The 23822-nt window shown below is 43.2% G+C and overlaps 1 protein-coding gene across 1 annotated transcript; it reads left to right on the top strand.

Moving 5' to 3' along the window:
- The first annotated feature begins 136 nt into the window (after positions 1 to 136).
- On the top strand, positions 137 to 22868 carry kcnj11l (potassium inwardly rectifying channel subfamily J member 11, like). Its single transcript, XM_055155969.1, has 7 exons — positions 137 to 221; positions 2083 to 2265; positions 4741 to 4980; positions 14767 to 15036; positions 17623 to 17830; positions 19314 to 19543; positions 20618 to 22868. The coding sequence occupies exons 2-7, from the start codon at positions 2107 to 2109 to the stop codon at positions 20888 to 20890; spliced, it is 1380 nt and encodes a 459-aa protein (XP_055011944.1). The 5' UTR covers positions 137 to 221; positions 2083 to 2106; the 3' UTR covers positions 20891 to 22868.
- Positions 22869 to 23822: the final 954 nt, after the last annotated feature.

The following is a 23822-nucleotide window of genomic DNA, read 5'->3' as shown; positions in this document are numbered from 1 at the left end:
TGGGTTTCACACTGGCGAGTTAAGCTCTTTTACCTTTGCAGAGCTGAATACTAGAGAATACTACGCTGTCATTGAGTTTTATTTTGAAAAGCCGTAACCGGAAGCTGCTCAGTCTCCACTTATTTGTGATGCTAAACGTGCAAATGGATGCAGCGATGAACTCCGGACACAATTTCACGTAAAACACCACAATTAATCTTCATCAAACGTCACTGAAAAAGGTAACCTTTGATTAAAACGGTTCGCTAAATGTGTCTTTAAAATGTTACGATGTTAACGTGATTCGCAGCGTCAACAACAATATTGATGGATATACAGCGACCCCCCATAGCCTAAAAGATTAGCTGAGTTTTAACGCCCAGTGCACTTAAATTATTTAGATATGTCTTTATCTTTTTGCGTAATAAAGTTGTAATAGTCAGGGATGTTAGCGTCGGTACATAATTTTAGCGTCATCCTCTGCACGTATCCCGCACACGTCAGTTTCAGCATCAGCAGAGCAGTCAATCATCTGCATTTTCATTTGAGAAATCAAAGAAAGAACAACAGGGGTTTATCATTTTACTGGGGGAAAAAAATGTTTACAATAGAGTTATTTGGTATTTAAAATGCTGATCAATGCAAGAATCTAATATTATATCACTTATTTGTCTTATGGAGATGTTATTGTGGCCTACAAAATGAAAGAGGTGGAGTAAAGACGAAGGAGGCAGGATAATAGTTGGAGGACAAGAGGGTCTCTATTTATTGAGAGAAAGTGTGGAAGAAGTAAGAGAGAAACTGGGTTATTTTATATGTTGTTACAGGTTCAAGGAGTATGGCGCCTGTGCACATCTGTACCACAACTGAAGCCCATTTAGTGGCTTACATTATGACTTTGCTCAGAATGTTCCACAGTATGGCATTAAAGCAAGACTATTATTAAGGACTGCACACCCTCAGAACTGACAGTTTGAATAGCTCTCGTCTGGGAGGCGCTACAGGAGCGTCATGTCTAGAACTATTCAGCTCACTAACAGTTTCTTCCCACAAGCCATTAGACTTTTAAATAGTCAGTGACTATAACTACTGTTATTGGTTTATGCACTTCGTGGTCCATGTCTTTTTAGTTTTGGCCATCATTCACTGTACTCATGTATTCTAAGAGACGCAAGTAAGTAAGTAAGCAAGTAAAAACTTCATTGCATAGCTGAAACTATGTTTTTCATTGTGTACATGACAATAACATTTCTTTGGAACTTTGAAACTGGCAGAGCCACCACCAGAAAACTTAAACAGTGCACCTGCATAAGATAATAATTATCATAAAATCAAGGCAAAGGCAAAGCAGAGCAGGTTTATCTGTGTACCACAATAAGTACTGAAAGTAACTGAAAGTGCTTTAGGGCTTGATTTCTTGTACTTTTTTTTACTATTATAGTTTTGAGAGCTTTGGCTACGCCCCCCTTTTATTCGACTAACTGATCGGCAGCACATGTCTAGTCCACCAAGAATTGCTTTGGGCGAATACAGTCCTAGTGCTTTACAGAAAAAGAATCACATTAAATCACAATACAAACAAATGACAACATATACCACTCTAATGAAATTAACATTACAAGTCCTATATTACACAAAATTGACTCTTGTGAGCTTTACGCCATGTTAGAATGTTGTTACCTAGGTGTGTTTTGTTTCATTCACACATTTGAGTACCTCTTTATTATTAGTCTGTCTATATCCCCAAAGCTCAAAATGCTCTGTTCCACCTTGTGATGTCACGAAACGGTACTTTTTAAGTTAACGGCTCCTTTAACCTTTAGTTCAGTAGAAATCGGCAGTAGCCGGGCTGAAATGATCCGAATGATTCTAGTGACGATGCCTGGAGTATGACCAGTATGACCACATGACATCACAAGTTGGAAATTGTTTTCTGTTTGAGAGAAGAGCTCAGCAGGGATTGTGTGTAAAACATGTGTGAATGAAACGAAACAAAGCTTGAGGTATGTTTGTGATGAGGAAACTACATTAGAACAGATTTGAATAGAGTGTAATAGCTAAACAGAACAGAGCCTACAATCATATTTTTTGTTTTTTCTCCAGTGGTGAAGCAGCAGCAGTAGCATCATGTTGGCCCGCAAAGGTCTGCTGCCGGACGGGTTCCTGTTGACCCGATTGGCCGAGGATCAGAACCAACTGAAGAGCACCCGGATCCGAGCCCAGAGAGCGCGCTTCATCACCAAGACAGGCTCCTGCAACGTGGCCCACAAGAACATCAGGGAGCAGGTACCACACACGCCTCTAGAGCATTTGGGAAAAATATCAAATGTGATTTTTCTGACAAGCTTTGAGGTTAAATGTAAGATTAATGTTTTAATAATAGGATACTGTTAAAAGTTCACATTTTAAATGCGTCCAAAATAATTGACAAAAACAGTGAAATATGAAATGATAAATTAATACAAGCATCACATATCAGAACATCCTAGATTTACAGTTAGGGATGGGAGTGGAGAATATCTTGTACCATAATATCTCACATGAGAAAAATTATCTTATGAAATTTTTTTTCATGTGTTTTGGACAAAAAAAGTCAAATGCTTGCTGTAGCAAACTGTAGTTCCAAAAGACATAGCTACAATAATAGCAAAAGTGTAAAAGACAAGAAAAGAAAGAAATTGTGAGTTCAAAGTTGTGAATCATACAAATTGTTTATTATTTTTATCAAAGTCTCGTCTTGTCTGGTTTTCGCAGACCCAGTCTCGTGTCTCAGATTCAGTCAGATTGCCTGATCAGCCAGTCTCTCCTCCTATGCAGCATGTCTACAATTCTAATTTCTCTAAAATGCTTGCAGTTGTAATCAAGACAACAGATAATAATCTGTTTGCAGAGGGGGAGGCTCCACATTAAGGTTGAGTAGAAAAGGGAGTGGTCTGTAACCTTCAGTTGTCATTTATCTCCATGGAAACAAAAACAGCATCTTTTACCAGGGCAATAGCTGATTTTGTTGTCCATTTAATCACAATGATAAAAATCACTCTTTATGTAGACAATAGAATGTGACTTTCAACATTATATCATAGTACGTGGGGCAACAATTTTTTTCATGGAGCCAGCCCAGAACTCAATTCTGCATAATATGAATTGTATTTCTTTATATATAAAAAAAGTAAAAAGCATTGTACAATAGCACTGACAGCTGCAAGCTGCTCAGACTGGTAAGAGTTTATGTTATGACTAAGCAATGAAAATGTGAGGTTGCCTTATAAAAAATGTCACTTAAACAAACACCTTTAAAATAATGGTAAAATCATAAAATATGTTTATCTTGTAATTCTAAATGAGCTTAAAGGAGCTGGTCAAAATCAAACAAAGAGTCGTATGTGGCCCAGGACCAGGTCTGGTCTAAAATTGTCCCCCAGACTAAAAAAGCATAAACTATACTTTGGCACAAAATCACAATATGTAACTACAGCTCTTGAAAATTTTTGCTTATTGCATAAAAGTGGCAAAGGAGAAATTCACTTTGACAAATTGAATTTGTCCTTTGCCATAGAGTCTACCTGATGACTGAGGGATTCTACACACATTGCAGAAAAGTGTGACTATAGTGTTGTGAACAACTGTATGAATATGAAATATAGGCAATAAATCATAATTATACTCCACAAATTATTAATATAGGAATTAGGGACGGGCATTCGATGAAATTTTCTTAATCGATCGTCGGAAGAATTAACGATTGATTATCGATTAATCATTAACGTTTTTATATTAAAATGATCATCATTAATATTACTATCTGCACTACTAATCTGCATAAATAAATTCAACTTTACGACATATAAACTGTAACCACTCTAGAGCCACATCAATCCGTTTGACATTATAATGTGTTTAATTCAGTTTTGCGCAACTCTCACAGAAACAAAACTTAAAACTGCATCGCTAATTTGCATAAACTAAGAGAAGATAAAACTACAGCTCTTGTGCACTGATGTGGTTCAATTTCTGTCAGATTAAAAGACATGATGTGACCAGATTTGCATTTGTCAAACCCAGGACACCGTACGGGGGGAGGGAGGTGGGGACTCGTCATCGACATTGCGCGACTCTCACCTGACAAAACTTTTTCCCACTGGACACAAAAACATATGTGCTGCTTTATACACTGTGCACATGGACTCACACTTGTCCCGAACGCAACGGAAAGTGTGGAATTTCTTGTACAAATCATCGTTAAATACACATTTGTGCTTCAGTACGTTGCAGACTGACCCACTGTTTGTGTCTCGCTCCTTCTGATGCAGAGACACATGTACACACCTGTTTGGTCACACTACACACAGCAAACTACATTCGGTTTGTCAATTAAAATGAACGTAATCGATGAAATTCTTGATGATCAATTATCGATTAATCGACTAATCATGCCCATCCCTAATAGGAATAATTTTTGTCATCATAGTTTGAACAAAATCTATAGGAAACACAGGTATGAGGTTTTATACTTGTTCTGATACACCTCGAGGTCATTCTAAAACTATTCAGAAAAGGTTCACTTCTGTCCTGTGTATGACTTTTCTAGTATCGACACCTGCTCAAATGAGTTTTTTTTACTTGTTTTAGTATCGATTAGTATCTACATTTTTCATAGTTTTGACAACCCTAGTGACCAACCAGTTATTGTCATGAGCATGGCTACAATCTTCTATTTAACAAATTAGGAAGTATAATCTTTTTTTCTCCTCTGTTTCTTAGGGCCGTTTTCTGCAGGATGTGTTCACGACGATGGTGGATCTGAAATGGCAGCACTCATTCCTGATTTTCACCTCAGCATTCCTCTGCTCCTGGATGCTCTTTGCGATGGTGTGGTGGCTTTTGGCCTTCGCTCACGGAGATCTGGAGCCACGCGACCCCAATGGAGAGCCCGGCCCGGTGCCCTGTGTCACCGCTATCCACTCATTCACCTCCGCATTCCTCTTCTCCATAGAGGTTCAGGTGAGGGGCAAGAGCTGAGGTGGACATTCTTATTTAGTCCTGGTTTACTTCTGGTTTAGTCCTGATTTAGTCCTGGTTTAGTCCTTGTTTAGTTCTGGTTTAGTCCTAGTTGTGTCCTGGTGTAGTCTGGGTTTACTCCTAGTTTTGTCCTGATTTAGTCCTGGTTTAGTGCTTGTTTAGTTCTGGTTTAGTCCAAGTTGTGTCCTGGTTTAGTCCTGGTTTAGTTCTAGTTGTGTCCTGATTTAGTCCTGCTTGTGTCCTGGTTTAGTCCTTGTTTAGTCCTGGTTTAGTCCAAGTTGTGTCCTGGTTTAATCCTGATTTAGTCCTGCTTGTGCCCTGGTTTAGTCCTGGTTTAGTCCTAGTTGTGTCCTTGTTTAGTCCTGGTTTAGTCCTAGTTGTGTCCTGGTTGTAGTCTTGGGTTAGTCCTGGTTGTGTCCTGGTTTAGTCCTGGTTTAGTCCTAGTTCTGTCCTGATTGTGTCCTTGTTTAGTCCTTTGTTTAGTCCTAGTTCTGTCCTGGTTTTAGTCCTGTTTTAGACCTGGTTGCGCATTGTAGTAAACTTAGTTTTGTGTTGGTTTAGTTCTGGTTTGGTCTTGGTTTAGTCCTGGTTTAGTCTTGTTGTAAATCCTGCTTTTCTAATCCTGGATTACTGGTTTAGTCTTGCTTTAGTCCTAGTTTAGTCTTGATGTAGTCTTGGTTGTTTTAAAATGTCAGTGATCAGTTTAATACAGCACAGACTTGTGGGAGCAGACTCAGAGAATGGATTTGAGGAGTTTACAAGGATACACTCGACTCTCTCACCTTTTGTGAAGGGTGGACTTGATGACAACACAGGAAATAAAACTCATGTGGGTGCTCGCTTTTATTGTAGCTCAGAGTGTGACGTTTCACATGTCCACAGGTCACAAGTCTGCACAAGTCACAGATGGTAGCTTTAAGCGTTTATTTATTATGTATTACAGTCAGCCATTAATATGTGAACTTTTTGGGACTAACACTGGGACTAAACCAGGACTAAACAAAGACTAAACCAGGGCTAAATCAAGACTAAATACACCAGGAGTTAAATCAAGACTAAACCAGGGCTAAACCAAGACTAAACCAGAGCTAAACCAAGACTAAACCAGAAGTTAAACCAAGACTAAACCAGAAGTTAAACCAAGACTAAACCAGGACTACACCAAGACTAAATCAAGGCTAAAACAGGACTAAACCAAGGCTAAGTCAGGATTGAACCAGGACTGAACAAGGACTGAAAAAGACTAAATCAGGGCTAAACCAAGTGTTCTGCCCCCAGTGGAGAATATCTCTGTTTTGAGTTTATCTGTTTTGTCCACTCTGAGCTACCTTAGCCGCCATATTGTTCTAGAGTCTAGGTTAGACTCTAACCTATGCATCGCAACGGCAGCGTATTGCTGACGATCACGAGTCGTCGCCTATTATAAGCCTGCCGCTCCACGATCTAAATCATATCATGATATATCATATCATGTCATATCAATCTCTCTCTGTACATGGTGCCGAATACAACAGATCGATTGATAGGTCGGTTGGTAGCCTATAGAGCGGCGGGTTATGTCTGCGGACCACAGGCTGTAAAGTTGTGAGTGCGATCGCGTCAGTTGTTTCCTGTCTGCAGTAAAATCATTCGCCACTGCACTTCTACATCGGCTTATATGATAGGCTATATGGGAGCACAAAGTTTATATACCGATTCTCCGCAACGCTGCCAATACGCCATTATTATACAAACAAACGCTAAAGTGTCCTCCATCAAAACTGAGTGTGAAATGAATGAATAATGAAAGTGCTTTGGCCGTCTCTTGACCAAATTTTGCTCAAGATGGTTCCCCAGATGATGCCTTTGGATCCTCGCAACTTCTAAAGTTCTAAGTTGCTGCACTGAAGACCTCCAGCAGTAAATTCTACAGCTAATGATTATTTGATCTATTAATACAAAGTTTTTCCTTTAACATTCATCTCAAGTCCAGTGCAGTTTGTGCAGAGCATATCTGACCGCTGTAATGAGTGTGGAACAGCACAAGCACATGTGTGAACGTCTGAGGGCATGTTATTGTAATATAAGAGCTTACAGCAGACCAGAGGTGCAGACTGAAGAAGAGAAAGAAATAAGAGAGAAAGCGAGGAGGGGAGGAGGAGGAAGAAGAAAAGAGGAGGAAAAGGTGAAGAGGAAAAGGAGAGAAGGAAAAGAGAAGTTTAGGATGAGAGGGAGGTGAGAGGAAGGGAGAAGGTGCAGAGGAAGAAGAGAGGAGGGCAGGAGAACAAGAAGAGGGAAGGAAGAGAAGAGAAGAGAGAGGAGGGGAGGATGAGAAGAAACAGAGAGGAAGGGAGGAGGAGGAGATGAAGAAGAGAGGAGGATTGGAGGAGAAAAGGAGGAGGAGAGAAGAAGAGGGGAAGGAGAGGAGGAGGAAAGGAAGAAGAGGGGAGAAGCAAGAAAGGAGAAGACGGGAGGAGTAGGAGAAGAACAAGAAGGGAGGAGGGGAGAGGAAGAAGAAAGGAGAGGAGGAGGAGGAAGAGAGGAAAAAAGAAAAAGGAGAGGAGGAGGAAAGGAAGAAGAGAGGAAGAGGTAGCAAGAAAGGAAGAAGACGGGAGGAGTAAGAGAAGAACAAGAAGGGAGGATGAGGAGAGGAGGAAGAAGAAGAGAGGAGGAGGAGAGAAACAAGAGAGGAAGGAGACGAGAAGCAAGAAAGGAAGAAGACGGGGGAGGAGGAGAGGAAGAAGAAGAGAGGAGAGAAGGAGGAGGAAAAAGGGAAGAAAGAGTGGAGGAGAGGAAGAGGGGAGAAGCAAGAAAGGAAGATGACAGGGGAGGAGGGGAGGAGGAGGAGATGAAGAGAGGAGGAGGAGAGGAGGAAAGGAGGGGAAAAGGAGGAGAAGAGAAGAAGAGAGGAAAGGAAAGGAAGAAGAGGGGAGAAGCAAGAAAGGAGAAAACAGGGGAGGAGTAGGAGAAGAACAAGAAGGGAGGAGTGGAGAGGAAGAAGAAGAAAGCAGAGGAGGAGAGAAAGAAGAAAGGAGAGGGAGCGGAAAAAACGAGGAGAGGAGGACGGGAGTAGTAAGAAAGGAAGAAAAGTGGGGAGGAGTAGGAGGAGAGGGGCAAGAGGGGAAGAGGAGGAGAGGGAGAGGACGAAAAGAGGAGAGGAAGAAGGGAGTAGTAAGAAAGGAAGAGAAGAGGGAGTAGGAGGAGAGGAACAAGAGGGGAATGAAAAATGAAAATCACCAAGTTTAGTTTCAGATTTTATTTATGGCAGAGGGGTGGTGGGGTGGGGTCAGGTTTTTTTTTTTGGTTTTCTGGTGTGGTTTCTGTCTGTGTTTCTTCATCACGTCTGTCTCTCTCTCTTCATCCCCTCGTCTCTCGTTCGCTGTCAAACTGTAAACTCTGACTCGGATTTTATCGTTTCTTGTTACGTCATACATGTGAAGAGAGGAGAGAAAGAACAGGAGAGGAGGAGAGAGAGACAGGAGAGAGAGGATAGAGAGAGGAGGAGGGAGAGAGAGAGAAGGAGGAGAGAGAAGAGCCGCTCTTGGTGTGAGCCGTCCCCCAGCAGCACGGCTCCTGGGATCATTCAGGCTCCAAAACCCCTCCACCACGGTAAGGTGACGACTCAAGGAGGGGAGGAAAAAGGAGACGACAGGACCGGACACGACGGGAGGAAAGAGAAAGAGAGAATAGATGAGAGAGAGAAAGAGAGAAGAGAAAGAGAGAAGAGATGAGAGAGAGAGAGAGACAGGAGAGAGAAAGAGAGAAGAGAAAGAGAGAAGAGAGAGAGGAGGAGAGAGAGAGAGAGAGGAGGAGGGACAGAGAAGGAGAGGAGGGAGACAGGAGAGAGGGGGGGGGAGACATAGATAGACAGAGAGAGGGAGAGATAGAAGAGAAAAGAGATCTTGGGGGAGAGACAAAAGAGAGAGAGAGAAGAGTGAGGGAGAAACAGGGCGAGAGAGAGAGGAGGAGAGATTAGGAGACAGAAGAGAGGGAGAGAGAGAGGGGGGGAGAGAGAAGAGCTAGAGAGAAACAGGGAGAAAGAGAGAAGAAAAGAGAAGAAAGAGAGGGAGATGGCGAAAGAGATGGAGGATAGAGAGAGAGAAAGAGAGAGAAAGAGAAGGAGAGAGAGAAGAGCAAGAAAGAAAGAAGGAGAGAGAGAGGAAGAGAGAGAGAAGTAGAAAGATGAGAGGGAGAGAGAGAGAAGGAGGAGAGAGAGCCGCTCTTGGTGTGAGCCGTCCCCCAGCATCACAGCTCCTGGGATCATTCAGGCTCCAAAATCCCTCCAACACGGTAAGGTGACGACTCAAGGAGGGGAGGAAAAAGGAGACGACAGGACCGGACAGGACGGGAGGAAAGAGAAAGAGAGAATAGATGAGAGAGAGACAGAGAGAGAGAGAGAGAGGAGGAGAGAGAAGAGAGACAGGAGAGAGAGGGGGGGGGAGAAGAGAGACATAGATAGAGAGAGGGAGAGAGAGAAGAGAAAAGAGATATTGGGGGAGAGACAAAAGAGAGAGAGAGAAGAGTGAGGGAGAAACAGGGCGAGAGAGAGAGAAAGAGAGAGAGAGGAGGAGAGAAAGAGAGAGAGAGGAGGAGAGAGAGAGAGGAGGGGAGAGAGAATGAGAGTGCGTAAGATGGAGGGTAGAGAGAGAGAGAAGAGAGAGATAAGAGAGGGAAGAGAGAGGAGGAGAGAGAGAGGGGGAGAGATTAGGAGATAGATGAGAGGGAGAGAGAAGAGCTGGAGAGAGAAAGAGGGAGGGAGGGAGAGAGAGGTGGGGATTAGAAAAGGGGGGAGAGAGAGGATGAGAGAGAGGGAGAAGGAGAGAGTGGGAGAGAAAGAGAAAAAAGGAGAGAGAAAAGCTAGGGAGAAAGAAAGAGAGGAAGAGAGAGATAAGAGAAAGGGAGCAAAAGACAGAGTGACAGGGAGAGAGAGAAGAGGGAGGGAGAGAGAAGCAGGAGAGAGAGAGAAAAGGAGAAGTGAGAGAGATAGAGCGAAAGTAGAGGGAGAAGGAAGGACTACTGCTTCAGAAAAGAGAAAAGCCAAGACAAGAAGGATGTGCAAGCTGTGGCAAGAGAAGCAAGAAGAGCAGCAGGCGGGGGCGTGGCAGGAGCGGCAGGCGGGGGCGTGGCAGGAACGGCCGGCCAGTACCTGGGACTCAGACGATGAACAGCACAGGGGTACCTAACAGAAGGAGCAGAGCGGGGCAAAGCAGGAGCAGGGAGAGACAGACCAGAAGAGGTAGGGGTGAGCAAAGCAGGAGCAGAAGGCAGGGGCGTGGCAGGAACGGCTGGCCAGGACTTGGGACACAGACGAGGAACAGCACAGGGGTACCTAACAGAAGGAGCAGAGCGGGGCAAAGCAGGAGCAGAAGGCAAGGGCGTGGCAGGAGCAGCAAAGAGGGAAACAGTAGGAGGAGGTGCAGAGGGCTTGGGGCGCCTGGCGAGAGAGGCGAAGAGGGGCATAGGAAGAGCGGCGGGAGCAGCAGCGGGCGCGGCAGGAGCACGAACGAGACGAGGAATCCTAAAAGAAGTAGCAGGCAGGGGCGTGAAAGGAGCAGCAGCGGGCGCGGCAGCAGCGGGTGCGGCACAGCGGGCGCGCAGCAGCAGCGGCAGCAGCGGGGCGCAGCAGCGGGCGCGGCAGCAGCGGGCGCGGCAGGAGCACGAACGAGACGAGGAATCCTAAAAGAAGTAGCAGGCAGGGGCGTGAAAGGAGCAGCAGCGGCAGCAGCGCGCGGCAGCAGCGGGCGCGGCAGCAGCGGGCGCGGCAGCAGCGGCGCGGCAGCAGCGGGCGCGGCAGCAGCGCGGGCGCGGCAGGAGCACGAACGAGACGAGGAATCCTAAAAGAAGTAGCAGGCAGGGGCGTGAAAGGAGCAGCAGCGGGCGTGGCAGCAGCGGGCGCGGCAGCAGCGGGTGTGGCAGGAGCGGCGGGAGTAGCAGCGGGCGCGGCAGGAGCGGCGGGAGCAGCAGCGGGTGTGGCAGGAGCGGCGGGAGTAGCAGGAGGCAGGGGAGCAGCAGGAACCCTAAAAGAAACAGACACGATATCGTCAGTGGAGGCCATGTCGACATCGTTCGGGTAGAAGAGTGAAGCTGCTGCAGGCGGGGACACTGGAGCTGCAGTGGGCATGGCAGGAGCAGCGGGAGCAGCAGGAGGCAGGGGAGTAGCAGGAACCCTAAAAGAAACAGACACGATATCGTCAGTGGAGGCCATGTCGACATCGTTCGGGTAGAAGAGTGAAGCTGCTGCAGGCGGGGACACTGGAGCTGCAGTGGGCATGGCAGGAGCAGCGGGAGCAGCAGGAGGCAGGGGAGTAGCAGGAACCCTAAAAGAAACAGACACGATATCGTCAGTGGAGGCCATGTCGACATCGTTCGGGTAGAAGAGTGAAGCTGCTGCAGGCGGGGACACTGGAGCTGCAGTGGGCGTGGCAGGAGCAGCGGGCGTGGCAGGAGCGACAGGAGCAGCAGCAGGCGCAGCAGGAGTGGCAGCGGGTGCGGCAGGAGCAGCAGGAGCAGCAGCGGAAGCAGCAGCGAACGCAGCACGAGCATGAACAAGACGGGGAATCCTAAAAGCAGTAGCAGGCAGGGGCCTGGAAGGAGCAGCAGCGGGCGCGGCAGGAGCGGTGGGAGCAGCAGCGGGCGCGGCAGGAGCAGCAGCGGGCGCGGCAGGAGTGGCGGGAGCAGCGGCGGGAGCAGCGGCGGGAGCAGCAGCGGGCGCGGCAGGAGCGGCAGAAGCAGCAGCGAACGCAGCACGAGCACGAACAAGACGAGGAATCCTAAAAGCAGTAGCAGGCAGGGGCCTGGAAGGAGCAGCAGTGGGCGTGGCAGGAGCGGCGGGAGCAGCAGCGGGCGCGGCAGGAGCGGCGGGAGCAGCAGCGGGCGCGGCAGGAGGCACTGGAGCAGCGGGCGGGAACGTCGGAGCTGCAGGTGGAAACATATCAGCAGCAGGCAGAGGCAGTTTATACATATTTGTTTTTGAGTGTTTGTGTGTTTGTTAACGTGCTTTTGTGAGTGTGTTTGAGTGTGAATCTTTATGTGTGTGTGTGTGTGCCTGTGTTAGTGTGTGTTTGTGTGAATTTGTGTGAGCGTGAGTCTGTGGGTGTTTGTGTTTGTGTTAGTGTGTGCTAGTGTGTGCTAGTGTGTGCTAGTGTGTGTTAGTGTCTGTTGGTGACTTGGAGTTAGATGAGAGGTCCTGTGCTGGAGGTCTGAGTGTCTGGAGGTCTGGAGGTCTGGGAAGCTGGGGGTCTGGGTGTCTGGGAAGCTGGGGGTCTGGGTGTCTGGAGGTTTGGAGGTCTGGAGGTCTGGGGGTCTGGAGGTCTGGGTGTCTGGAGGTCTGGGTGTCTGCGGACCTGAAGGCCCGGGGGCCTGGAGCAGTCGTGGCCCTTGGCTCACACAGACCTGTGGGAAGAAACATTTGTGTCAGACACCAGAACTAACAGGACGCACATACAAGAGTACAGCAAACCTAGAGTACTAGTGTACTAGTTATGTGTTGACAAAAAAGATTAAAAATAAAAATATTAATTACAAAAATTAAAATTTTTAGGGTATGTACCGCTTAAAGATAGACAGTTTGTTAAGTCAAAAAAGGCAGATTTTGTACTTCATTTTCGATGTAATCAGTTTCATCAGTTTTTTTGAGTAGTAGTAAACAGTTTAAATCAGATTTTTTTTTAAATCTCACTGTATTATAAATGACCCTACTTTTAGGAATTTTCAGTGGGGTAATACAACTGTTGGGCAAGTTACTTCAAAACTGAAATTCGTTATTTATGACTTGTTACTGTCATTTCAAAGTAATCCATTACATTACAATATTACTGCATTTAAAATGTAAGACATTACATGACTACTGCAGCACTTTTAAATAACTCTCACCAAAATAACTGAACCAGGACTAGGACCAAACAAGGTATAAACCAGATATAAACCAGGACCAGAGCTGACCCAGAGCTGAACCAGAACTGAACCAAGACTAAACCAGGTCTAAACCAGGTCTAAACCAGAACTGAGCCAGGTCTGAATCAGGACTAAACCGGGACTAAACCAGAGATGAACCAGGACTGAACCGGGACTAAACCAGAACTGAACCAGGACTAAACCGGGACTAAACCAGAGATGAACTAGGACTAAACCGGGATTAAAACCGGGACTAAACCAGGACCAAACCAGGACCAAACCTACGCGGGTGCACCTCCGGCGCTTAACTGCTGCTAATTTGTATGAAGAGAAACGAAAAAGCCACCACTTCAACCCAGGTTAAAAAAGCTTTGTAACGCGTGTTACTGACATTTGTACCTTGTCAGATTTTTTTTTTCTCCCCTTCAATGCCTTACAGTATTCTGCTGCGTTACAGCAAAAAGCAATGCATTACAGTATTCGTTACTTTTAGTCACAAACCTCTGGCTTTTTCGTCCCAAGAGAATTGTAGTCCGAGTCAGGGGGCGGTCAGAAGCAATCTGTGTAGAAATATCCCGAAGATCAGTCTGGTGTAGATAAATATCTTGAAATGAAGCTTAGGAGCGCAGTTTGTGATCTCGATCGAGGGTTTGCAAAGTTTGCAATGTTTGAAAGATGCACGTAGCAACAAAAATAACAACAGCGCGCACGTGCGCACTTACGTAAGCACGCTGGGGTCTTGGCGCGTTCTACGCAGTCCCTAAGCCTCATGCAGACAAAATTATGTTTTGTTTTTTTTAAGCGGAATTAAACACTTAATTCCTAATGATTATTCGGAATAAAATTTTAATCCGAATTATTTAATTATTTATTCCAATTTTAAAGCCGAATTAATTTATTCCACGATCATGTAAACGTTTGTGTGTTTGTGTCCCCGTACTTCTGTTCCCCGGTGCCTATGTAATTGTGAAAGGCACCGATGTCCCGTTAACACCGCGAGCCGTCCTCATCCCAAGTTATCATCATAAAACAGCAGCATGCAGCTAACTTTACACAACTCACCGCACATCAGCAGAAGCACTAAGTTCGGGTAACAGCAGATAGCAAAAAGTACCCGTGGCGGGTCCTGATACTAGTAGGGTAGCTTGTTGCCGGAGTCCACAACTTAGTCTAATGACAGTCTAGACTTTCAACTGTTCTGCCAGTCTTTTTTCAACTGTTCTTGCAAGTGTTTAATTCCTGTAAACTATCTTTTGGCCCCATGAAAAATATCTTTCTGCAAGTACTGTAATGTTATAACCTGTTAACTAACTCTGTGGGGTACTTTGTTGTTTTATAGTATGAAAATCTAAAATATAAGACGCTAATAGCGTTAGCATACCTATGTAAATTTCCATTAATGTTAGCATGATGCTAATCGCTTGTTTTACAGATGTTTTTATGAAGTCCTAATGCTATTGTTATTGTTATGCATATATACTGAATTATTAAGCTATACATTGTTTTTTGTAGCTCTACTTCTTTGTTCATTTACATGTGAATACATAATTGTAATTTTTTGTATGTTACAGTTTTACAATCACCTCTACAGTAAATGCCCAAAACAGCAAGAAGCTTCCTGGATTTTTCTTGGAGAATCTGTTCGCTATCTGTAAAGCTAGTTCCTAAACACTAGTGGAGGCAGAATACCAAGACTAAACCAGGAGTTAAATCAAGACTAAACCAGGACTACACCAAGACTAAACCACGTCTAAATCAGTGCTAAACCAGGACTAAACCTGGACTAAACCATTAAACACTGCCTCTGTTCAACTGTACATTTTGGACATCTCTTAATTACAAATGTATATTTGTAGAACTTTTCCTTATTTTTTGTCTGTATCACCCATCACAAAGGTCACGATTGGGTTCGGCGGGCGCATGGTGACAGAGGAGTGTCCGATGGCGATCACAGTCCTCATCATTCAGAACATCCTGGGCCTCATCATAAACGCCGTGATGCTCGGGTGTGTTTTCATGAAGACGGCGCAGGCCAACCGTCGAGCAGAGACTCTCATCTTCTCCAGAAACGCCGTGATCGCACCTCGAAACGGACGGCCCACCTTCATGTTCAGAGTGGGAGATCTGAGGAAGAGTATGATCATCTCTGCCACTATTCAGCTGCAGGTAACCAGAGTGGAAAAATATTTACTTGTGTTTTTCTCTGCTCCTTTTGGACATCTGTGGCCTTTTTTTCCAGTTGAATACACAGTCTAAACCAGGACTAAACCAACACTAAACCAGGACTATAGTCAAGACTAAACTGGGTCTACTGCAAGACCGAGTGGGTATATGGGCACCTGGGCTGGCAACCATTTTGTGTGCTGTGGTCCAAGACAAGAAAAATATCTGATGAAGGCTTTTTTTGCCGAAACGTTATTTTGTTAATAAAATAGTATTTGGACATCGGCCAACCGAGTGTGCTATGCATTTTTTCACCCTGATCTACTGCAAGACTAAACCAAGACAAACCAAGATTAAGCCAAGATTTAACCAGGACTATACTAAAACTAATCCAGGACTAAACCAGGACTAAACCAAGACTAAACCAGGACTATAACAAGACTAAACCAGGACTAAACCAAGTCTTCTGTAAATGTATGTTTGTTGTGAGGGGGAGCGGTTCCATGTACGGCTGCCTGTAATGCCAGAAGAGGGCGCTGTGCACTCCACCAGTACTTTTGTTTCACTTTACATTATTGTGTATGAGCTGTGGACGCGTGGTGATATTATCAGTGTTTATTTGGCCTGTCACAATAATTTGCTGAAGAAAATATAGGTGATAAATGATAATACTGAAACTAATTTATGCTACTGACACAATCACCCTAAAGTAGAATTATCCCAAAAACTATTGTAAATGTACAATATGGTTAATAAACACAAACTGCAATAAACAAATAGCACAATGAAACACTTCATTTGTATCTATAATGAGTCGTAGTTAAGTGCAGCTCAAGTCTGATCATAGAACAAAAAAATAACAAAGTTCCCCACTGATTGACCCTTAGAAATGATTGTTCCATGTGCCGTGTATTGAACGATAAGTTGCTGTAGTGATTATCATGACAGGCCTAGTGTTTCCATTGTCTTTTCTTTTTTGGTGAGTCCTGTCATTACTCCAGTGTACAGTACAGAAGTACAGAAGTAACACAAACGTTTGTACTGCACAGAGCAGGAGAACAAACTCGATTTTGATACTGAGGAATTTACATTGTCATAGACTTGTAACGATATCCAAGTCTCACGACACAATATCATCACAGTATGAACTTCACGATACGATATTTACTGCGATATCGTGGGAAAGGTCACGATATGGTGGGGAGGCTCACGATTAGGGATGTAACAATATCCAAATCTCTCAGTACGATATTTTACGATATACATCTCACGGTACGATATTTATTGCAATATTTTGTGGAGGCTACCAAAACGGTTAATATGCTACTTTTTCCACTTAAAATGCCTTTACAAGACTTAATCCAAAGAACTAAGACTTAAAAGTTTTAAAACTGTTATTTCTTCTTGTAGTCTGCACTGAAACAGAGCAAAGGATCATGGTCTATGTAGTTCCCTCTGTCTTTGCTGCTACTGCTACACCATAACTCTTCATTTAAACAAAGAGACTTGTAATTCGATATATTGTGATGGTCCATGATATTATTATGAGAACTTTGATGATACAATATTACGATATTTTGGTTATTGTTACATGCCTACTCAATACTGATTACAATATCATGATGACACCAATACTGATATTCTTTCTTTAGACAGTAGAATGTGATTTTCAATGTTAATCGCTGTACCTTTATATATTCAAAAGGTCTTATGTTACTCCTCAGTGGTTCAGGAAGGTTCCATAGTGGTTCATACTCATCTACTACTACTAAATATACTATGTGCTCTTATACTTGTTCTGATACAGCTCAAGATCATTCTAACGACATTCAGGAAAGGTTTATTTCTGTCCTGTCAATGGGACTTTTTAGTATCGATACCTGTGCAAATGTACTTTTGATACTAGTTTTAGTATTGATTAGTATTTGATTTTCAGTACTTTTGACAACCCTACTCACTGATCACCCAGAGTTTACCTGAGTACACTGTTTGTAAAGGGCTTTAGTTCCTTTTTAATCGATTGAAAACAAAGCCATATTTTTTATTCATGAGGTGTTTGTAGCTCAGTGGAGCTGGTGAACACAAGTCTCAAGAGGTGGCTTCCAGTTACACTTTCAAAATGCACAACCACTATACTCTCACTCTCTCTTCAATCATCAACAATCTGAGAATTGAGGCCTTAAAAATAAAAATGCCAAACCAACAAATTTTATTTTAAAATGTGTAGGTCACCCTCACTGTGTCTTTCCCCCGATATGTCTTTAAAGGTCCTATATGACACAAAATTGACTCTTGACTCTGCTGTTACCTCATCAAACACAGACCTGGAGTTGTATTTTCATTCAGACATGTATGAAGAACTCTTTATTATTAGTCTGTCTGTCTCCATCTCAAAAGCTCAAAACGTTCAGTTCTCCATCTTGTGATGTCATGAAGTTATAGTGTTCAAATTAACATCTCCTTTTACATTTATTTCCATAGAGTTTTGCAAGTCCAGAGCTGAAATTATGCAAATAATTCCAGCAAAGGTGTATGAATTCTTAAAACACAGTGGAACACTTCCCTTGTCCTTGTCCCTGTGTGTTGTAGGTGATCCGGCGCACAGTGACCACAGAGGGAGAGGTGATCCCCGTGTGCCAGCTGGACATCCAGGTGGAGAACCCTCTGAGGTCCAACGGGATCTTCCTGGTGTCTCCTCTGATCATCAGCCACACCATCGACCGCGGCAGCCCCCTCTACGAGATGTCCGCCCACAGCCTGGCTGCAGAGGACCTGGAGATCATCGTCATACTGGAAGGTAAAGACAGCAGAGACTGATAACTATATTGCCTCATTGTTTTTGGGCTCAGTATTTATCACGTGTACAATTTCTATGTAAAAGTGGGAAGATTTGGGGTATTTATGTTGCAAGATGATAAATTTGAGCTGTAGAGGGCTGAATAAGTAACTTCTATGGCTAATTATTGCTTCATTCTGCGGTTTATCTGTTGTTTTTGTTTGGCTACTGGAGTTATCTTACATTGTTGTTATCGTATCAGTTATTAGTAAGTAGTTTCAGTGTTATCGTTTATCGAAATGCAGTATAGAAATATATCATGCTTTGAAATGTGTTATTATGACAGGCCCAGGGAAATTGATTAATAGTGCTCTACTCCTGTACTCGTTTAGTCCAGGGGTCTTCAACGTTTGTCAGGCCAGGGAACCCCAAACTGATAGAGATCTGGAGCAGGGACCCCCAACTATATATATGTTATACCATTGTGTTTTATTTCAAATTGGGCCTAGTGTCTTGTAAGAACAGCTCCTCTGTTATTGTACATTCAATACTAGGGGGGTATTCCATCAAAGTCGCTTCACAAGTCCAGGCTTATCCTGAAGTCCTGAGCTGAATCTAGCTCCATCTCCAGTTTAAGACTCAAGTCGTTCCATGACAGAAATAAACCTCCGACCAAAACTAATTCAGACCTGACGTTTAAGATGCACTTTGTGCTCGCGGTGACTCTGAGAAGGACAGAGAGGAGCCATAGCTTGCTCGGACATGAGTTTGATTTGGGCCACAGAACTTTTCCGGTCATTCTGATCTGAGGAGCACGAGGAAAGACACAACTCTCCCCTCCTCACCTGTTTGCTCCCCCTCCTTTCCCGGTCACTCCATGTATAGAGAGGAGGTTAATGCAGGCCGGGGAATGAAGGTGCCTGACCCCTTCCCAATGTGTAGTAGTACGTGTGGAGCTTAAGTTCCACTGTGCATAAAAATGCGGTTGTAACGGAACTCTTCTAGCCTATAAGAAACGATCAAATCCAGGGCGATGTGTTTGCAGTTTGACAGGGAGTAAGAGATGAGGAAATGAAGAGAGAGAGACAGACGTGATGAAGGAGAGAACAGACAGATCCCACTGAAAACCACTTCATCCTCATCCTTCAAAAATGAAGAGATTAAACAAAAAAAGAAGTCTAATCAACCAAAGATTTCACAACCCCCCCCCAATACTTCTACGACTCCCCTAGGGGTCGCGACCCCCTGGTTGAAGACCTCTGGTTTAGTCGATTAATTGGTCAGTGGTGTCGACTAATCATTGTTTTTAGATTATAAGGGTTTATCTGAACCAACAGCAGAAACTGGGAGTGAGTTAGCTTAGTTAGATTTTTTTTTTTGTATTTATATGTAAAGGCAGATTAAATTTATGAGCGACATATCTCGTTATAATACATACATTTTGACTTGCCAAAAATGTAAAATCAAAAGGTAAAAATACCCATCAGTCCCTTCTGTGTCCCAGGAGTGGTGGAGACGACTGGGATCACCATGCAGGCGCGCACTTCCTACACTCCCGACGAGATCCTGTGGGGGCGCCGTTTCGTCTCCATCATCACAGAGGAAGACGGGCGCTACTGCGTGGACTACTCAAAGTTTGGGAACACGGTGCCCATCCGAATGCCCTCGCTGAGCGCCAAAGACCTGGACCAGACCCGAGGGGTACAGGACAGCGGGGACGACACACATCTACAGGTAAAATACGCCTTTAAACTCGGAACATATTAAGGTGCACTGTGTAACATTTCTGAGGGACAATCTGCCCCTCCATGTCACTCTCTTCATTTTGGTCTTAAAATGTGAATGTGGGCGGGAAGCTTCAACAGCCTTGCTCCAAATAGGTTCTTTTGTTTCTATGGTAACTGTGGTCAGAATTCCAAATATCCTTCAAATTTGAGGTCGGTTGGATGAGCAGTTCGAGAGTTTTGCGTGGAAGAGACAAACAAACAGACACACAGACAGACATTCCTTGCATTAACATTAAATTTATTTAGGTTTACATAACAATCGCATTAGACAAGCCAGATGCATTGCTTTAACTGTTTTAGCACAAACAGTTTTCAACACCTGTCCATATAAAAAATATAAAATGCATGCATAAAAACAGACAAGACACATAAGTTACATACACATGAGATATATACAGTACCACTGGGAGCACCTCCTGTAGCTGATCTGTTTGACATAAACTTGTGGCTGGAGCATTGGATAGAACTAAGCTGTGATATCTCTCACATGTGTCTGAGTGCTTTTCATTCCCCACATCACCTTGATTTGTCATATTCTGTGTTTTATCAATGGAGTTTGTCCTTTGAGATCCCATTGTGACATTTTTACAGACTTTTAAAGAATCTATTATTTTATTGAAACTACCCAGACATTTAGTCATGCATAGTCTTACATAACTTTAAAGAGGAGATATGATGCTTTTTTGTACCTTGTTAAAACACTGTTCCCTCATCAAAAAGAAGAAGAGCTTGTAGACGTCATAAATGCATGTTTCAGTAATCTCTCCTGGGCCCTATTTGAATTCTCCTTACAGTTAGCTGTGAGGTTCTGCCCACTACTCCGCCCACAAGTTTACATCACTCATGCTGTACACAAACCTAATCTGACGTGCAGTAGTTTCATTTGCGGGACTGATAGTGTTGTGAAAGCGCTCTGAAGGAGGAATGACTTAGGGCAAAGGGAGGGATACTTATGAAACATGTTACAGTATATATTTACATTTTTTCACATAATAAAAAATCTCTGTTGTTGTGCTTGCAGGGCTGGGGTTTGGTGCGGGCCGGCAGAGGAGGATTCAGGAGAGGGAGAGGAGGAGGAGAGAGCACACAGCCCTGGTACGCTCCGGTGCAGCCCCCGGTACAAACTCCACATTCTGAACCAGCGCACAGCATTCTGAAAGACCACCAGCAGGGAGCACTGTCTCCTCCCAACGAGGGGGAGCCAGGGGAGCGGAGAGGACAGAAGAAGACTGTGACGCTGGAGGTGATTGGACGACAAATAGAAGAGGACTCACTCGGAGAAATCAGCGACTAAACCGGGACTAAACTTGAACTAAAACCGGATTAAACATGGAAAACCTAAACCGGGACTAAGCAAGATCTATAAGCAGGATCAAACCAGGACTATGTCAGAACTAAGCAAGATTAAAATGTGATTAAACCTAGACCAAAACAAGAATAAATAAGAACTATATACACATGATCAAACCAGGCCTATACTAAGACTAGATTAAGGAAGAACAAGAACTACTAACAAGAACTAACAAGAACAAGAACAACTTTTGCAGTACCTTGGATTTAAATTATGACAGAACCTGGACTAAACCAGGTCTAAGTAAGGCCTATAAGTAGGACTATATAATATTAGAGTAAACCATGACTAAAGGAATAATACAACAGTACTAGATATGGACTAAAACAGGAATAAACCAGGACTAAACCAAAGCAAAGACTGTAAAAACTAAACCAGCAAAGGTCTATGACTAAACCATCATTAATTGCCAGTCTAAAAATGGACCAAAACAGAACTAAATCAGACCTGAACGAGACTAAACTGGGTTTTATAGCCATATACCTCGAGTGTATAGTATTTATGTATGATTATTCTCTTCCTCTAAAAGTGTTTGACATCTTGCCTAGGTTTTTTTTTTCTCTCTTTTTTTTTATTGGGGTGAAGTTTATTGATATTTTGCAGTGACATCATGCTGGGGGTGTTCATTCTGTGGCAGAATGTTCAGCAATTACCATGGTCACACAATGCACACATAAGCAAATGCAGACAAAGTGTTAAGAACAACTCAAACTGAACACTGAACAAAATGGGTTTAAACATCTCATTTCAAGAGCCTGTGATAAAACGAGATGTTTGATTTTTAACCAAAAAGGTGAGAGTGTGAAAGTGTTACTAATGCTGCTGTGCTTGTGACTGTCATCTAATGTGTGAGGGACTTGTTTAACAGCACAAATCAGCTCACCAAATCAGTTCTTTATGATTGTGTCAAAACTTTGATTAAGTCCAATTTGAGTAACAGAGGTTTTACCAGAGTAGTTCTTCAGAGGGAATCTTGTTGACACCAGCTGCAAAGTATCAATAATTGTATTTCCTGGTTGGACATGGGCATCATGTATGATAGGGGTGAGCAGTTCTTTTTTTTTTCATGGGGCCACATGAGAAACTGAAAATATTGTGGAGGCCAGGCTAAAATGCTTAACTCAATTCTGCATAATATTAATGGTCTTCCTTTATAAAAAGCAGTGAATAGCATTGTTTTGACAAGCTGCTCAGACTGGGAGGAGTTTATGTTATGACCAAGCAATGAAAAAGTGAGGTCTTCTTACAAAATTGTCAATAAAAGCAATGCAGCTTTAGTCCGTGTATGAGGTCAAATGATAAAATATGTTTATTTTGCTATTCCAAATGAGCTTAAAGGGGCCAGTTAGAGTCAAACAAAGTGTGTATGTGGCCCCGGAGCTGGACAATCCCCAGGTCTGAGATATGACATACGTAGAGGTAATTCCATTTCTGTTACCTAGCAACCTAAATTGAAGAATAGTTAGGATTAAAAAATAAATGATGTCTTTATTTTGTTGAAGGGTTAAACTGCCAGGAAAAAAAATACATTCCGTGTGCATAAACTGTCCCTGCATTTTGGATGGAATATTTTGTATTAATGACATAGAGGTATTTTGTTTTAGAAGTCAGCTCTACTTTGTGTCTTTTTTTCTTCCAACATTTTCCACAAACCAGTTAATCAATGTAAAACTATGATCAATAACCAATTAATATTAGAATAACATGAAACCCTGTTAGATGCATTGTACACCTCTTAAAATAGTTTAACACATCCCTTGTTTCTTGTAATACTGATAAACGTTGAGTCATGTCCATATTTTTTTGTGTCTAATATTTTCCAAAGCACAGTCGACTGATGATGTTCTTGTATAAATGTAACAGCAAAACTGGCTCAAACCAACAGCACAGTGACTTTTAAACCGCAAAACACTAACTTATGCTGCCCACTATTATGAATGTCTATTGATAAAGTGAAATCTATTAAATATTTTGTAAGAAAATGTTCCCAATGGTGTGTGTTCTTTTAAAACTGATCTATCTCCATAGAGACAAGCAGATGACACGACCAAACCAAGTTTCAGGTCAGATCTGTGGAGCGGCAACCCCGTTCACACCTCATGTTTTTCCTAGATATTTTAGCAATAAAAAGACATCACATTTGAATTGATGTTCAATGTCATAGTGAGGAAAATTCCGTACTTATTGCTTATTACGTAACACGGACCAAGTAATTTCAACCAAACACTGAGAAAAATTTTACATTTAGGAATAATGTAGGCTGCTGGGATGTGGTTTGATTCATTATTAGAAATTATTAGAAAAGCCAAAATATTGTATTAATGACTGATTTATTGGAAACTAGACACTAGAAATGTGTCAAAACTTTATGATGTTTTAAATTGACAAGAAACAGGATGGCCATTTGAAATAATGCATTATGGACCTGTTTCCAGTCTGAGTTCAGATGAATGTGGAATTTGGTACAAATGATGTTGACATGTCTTGTCACAATCAGTTTGTGGAGAGGATTTGTCTTTAAGAATACAATTTTTTCCTCCGAACAAACAAAAAACAAAAGACTCAGAGCTTGTAATGTCCTGAGGTGTGCACTGATGGAAAATAATAGTCAGAAAAAGGTAGCAATCTAATCACGGTGAAGGTGTCTGGCTCCCAGACCTGGCTCCACCTCTGAAGGGACTGCTTGAATTTTATCAAGGGGAAGGATGTTATTACTAAGTGATGTGACGTTCCGTGTCGAGTCTTCGAAGCGTGTGCCGAGTAGAGGAGGGGGCGTTTCCGCGAAGCGCTTATCGAGGCTTGATTCATTTAGAGGAGCTGAAAATGATGACGTCCGAAGCCTCGCTGCCCGGCTGTACCACGTGACTGATTCAGG

Source organism: Boleophthalmus pectinirostris, unplaced genomic scaffold, assembly GCF_026225935.1.
Source record: "Boleophthalmus pectinirostris isolate CB_2022bp ecotype Guang Dong unplaced genomic scaffold, ASM2622593v1 HiC_scaffold_2, whole genome shotgun sequence".
Classification (NCBI taxonomy): Eukaryota; Metazoa; Chordata; class Actinopteri; order Gobiiformes; family Gobiidae; genus Boleophthalmus; species Boleophthalmus pectinirostris.
This window is presented reverse-complemented; position numbering and strand designations above follow the sequence as displayed.

Excerpts from the sequence above, each read along its gene's own strand:
- kcnj11l (XM_055155969.1), top strand. The coding sequence starts at position 2,107 with ATGTTGGCCCGCAAAGGTCTGCTGCCGGACGGGTTCCTGTTGACCCGA. Across the intron at positions 15,037-17,622 it reads CTGCCACTATTCAGCTGCAG|GTGATCCGGCGCACAGTGAC; the intron begins GTAACCAGAGTG and ends TGTGTGTTGTAG. Across the intron at positions 19,544-20,617 it reads GGGACGACACACATCTACAG|GGCTGGGGTTTGGTGCGGGC; the intron begins GTAAAATACGCC and ends TTGTGCTTGCAG.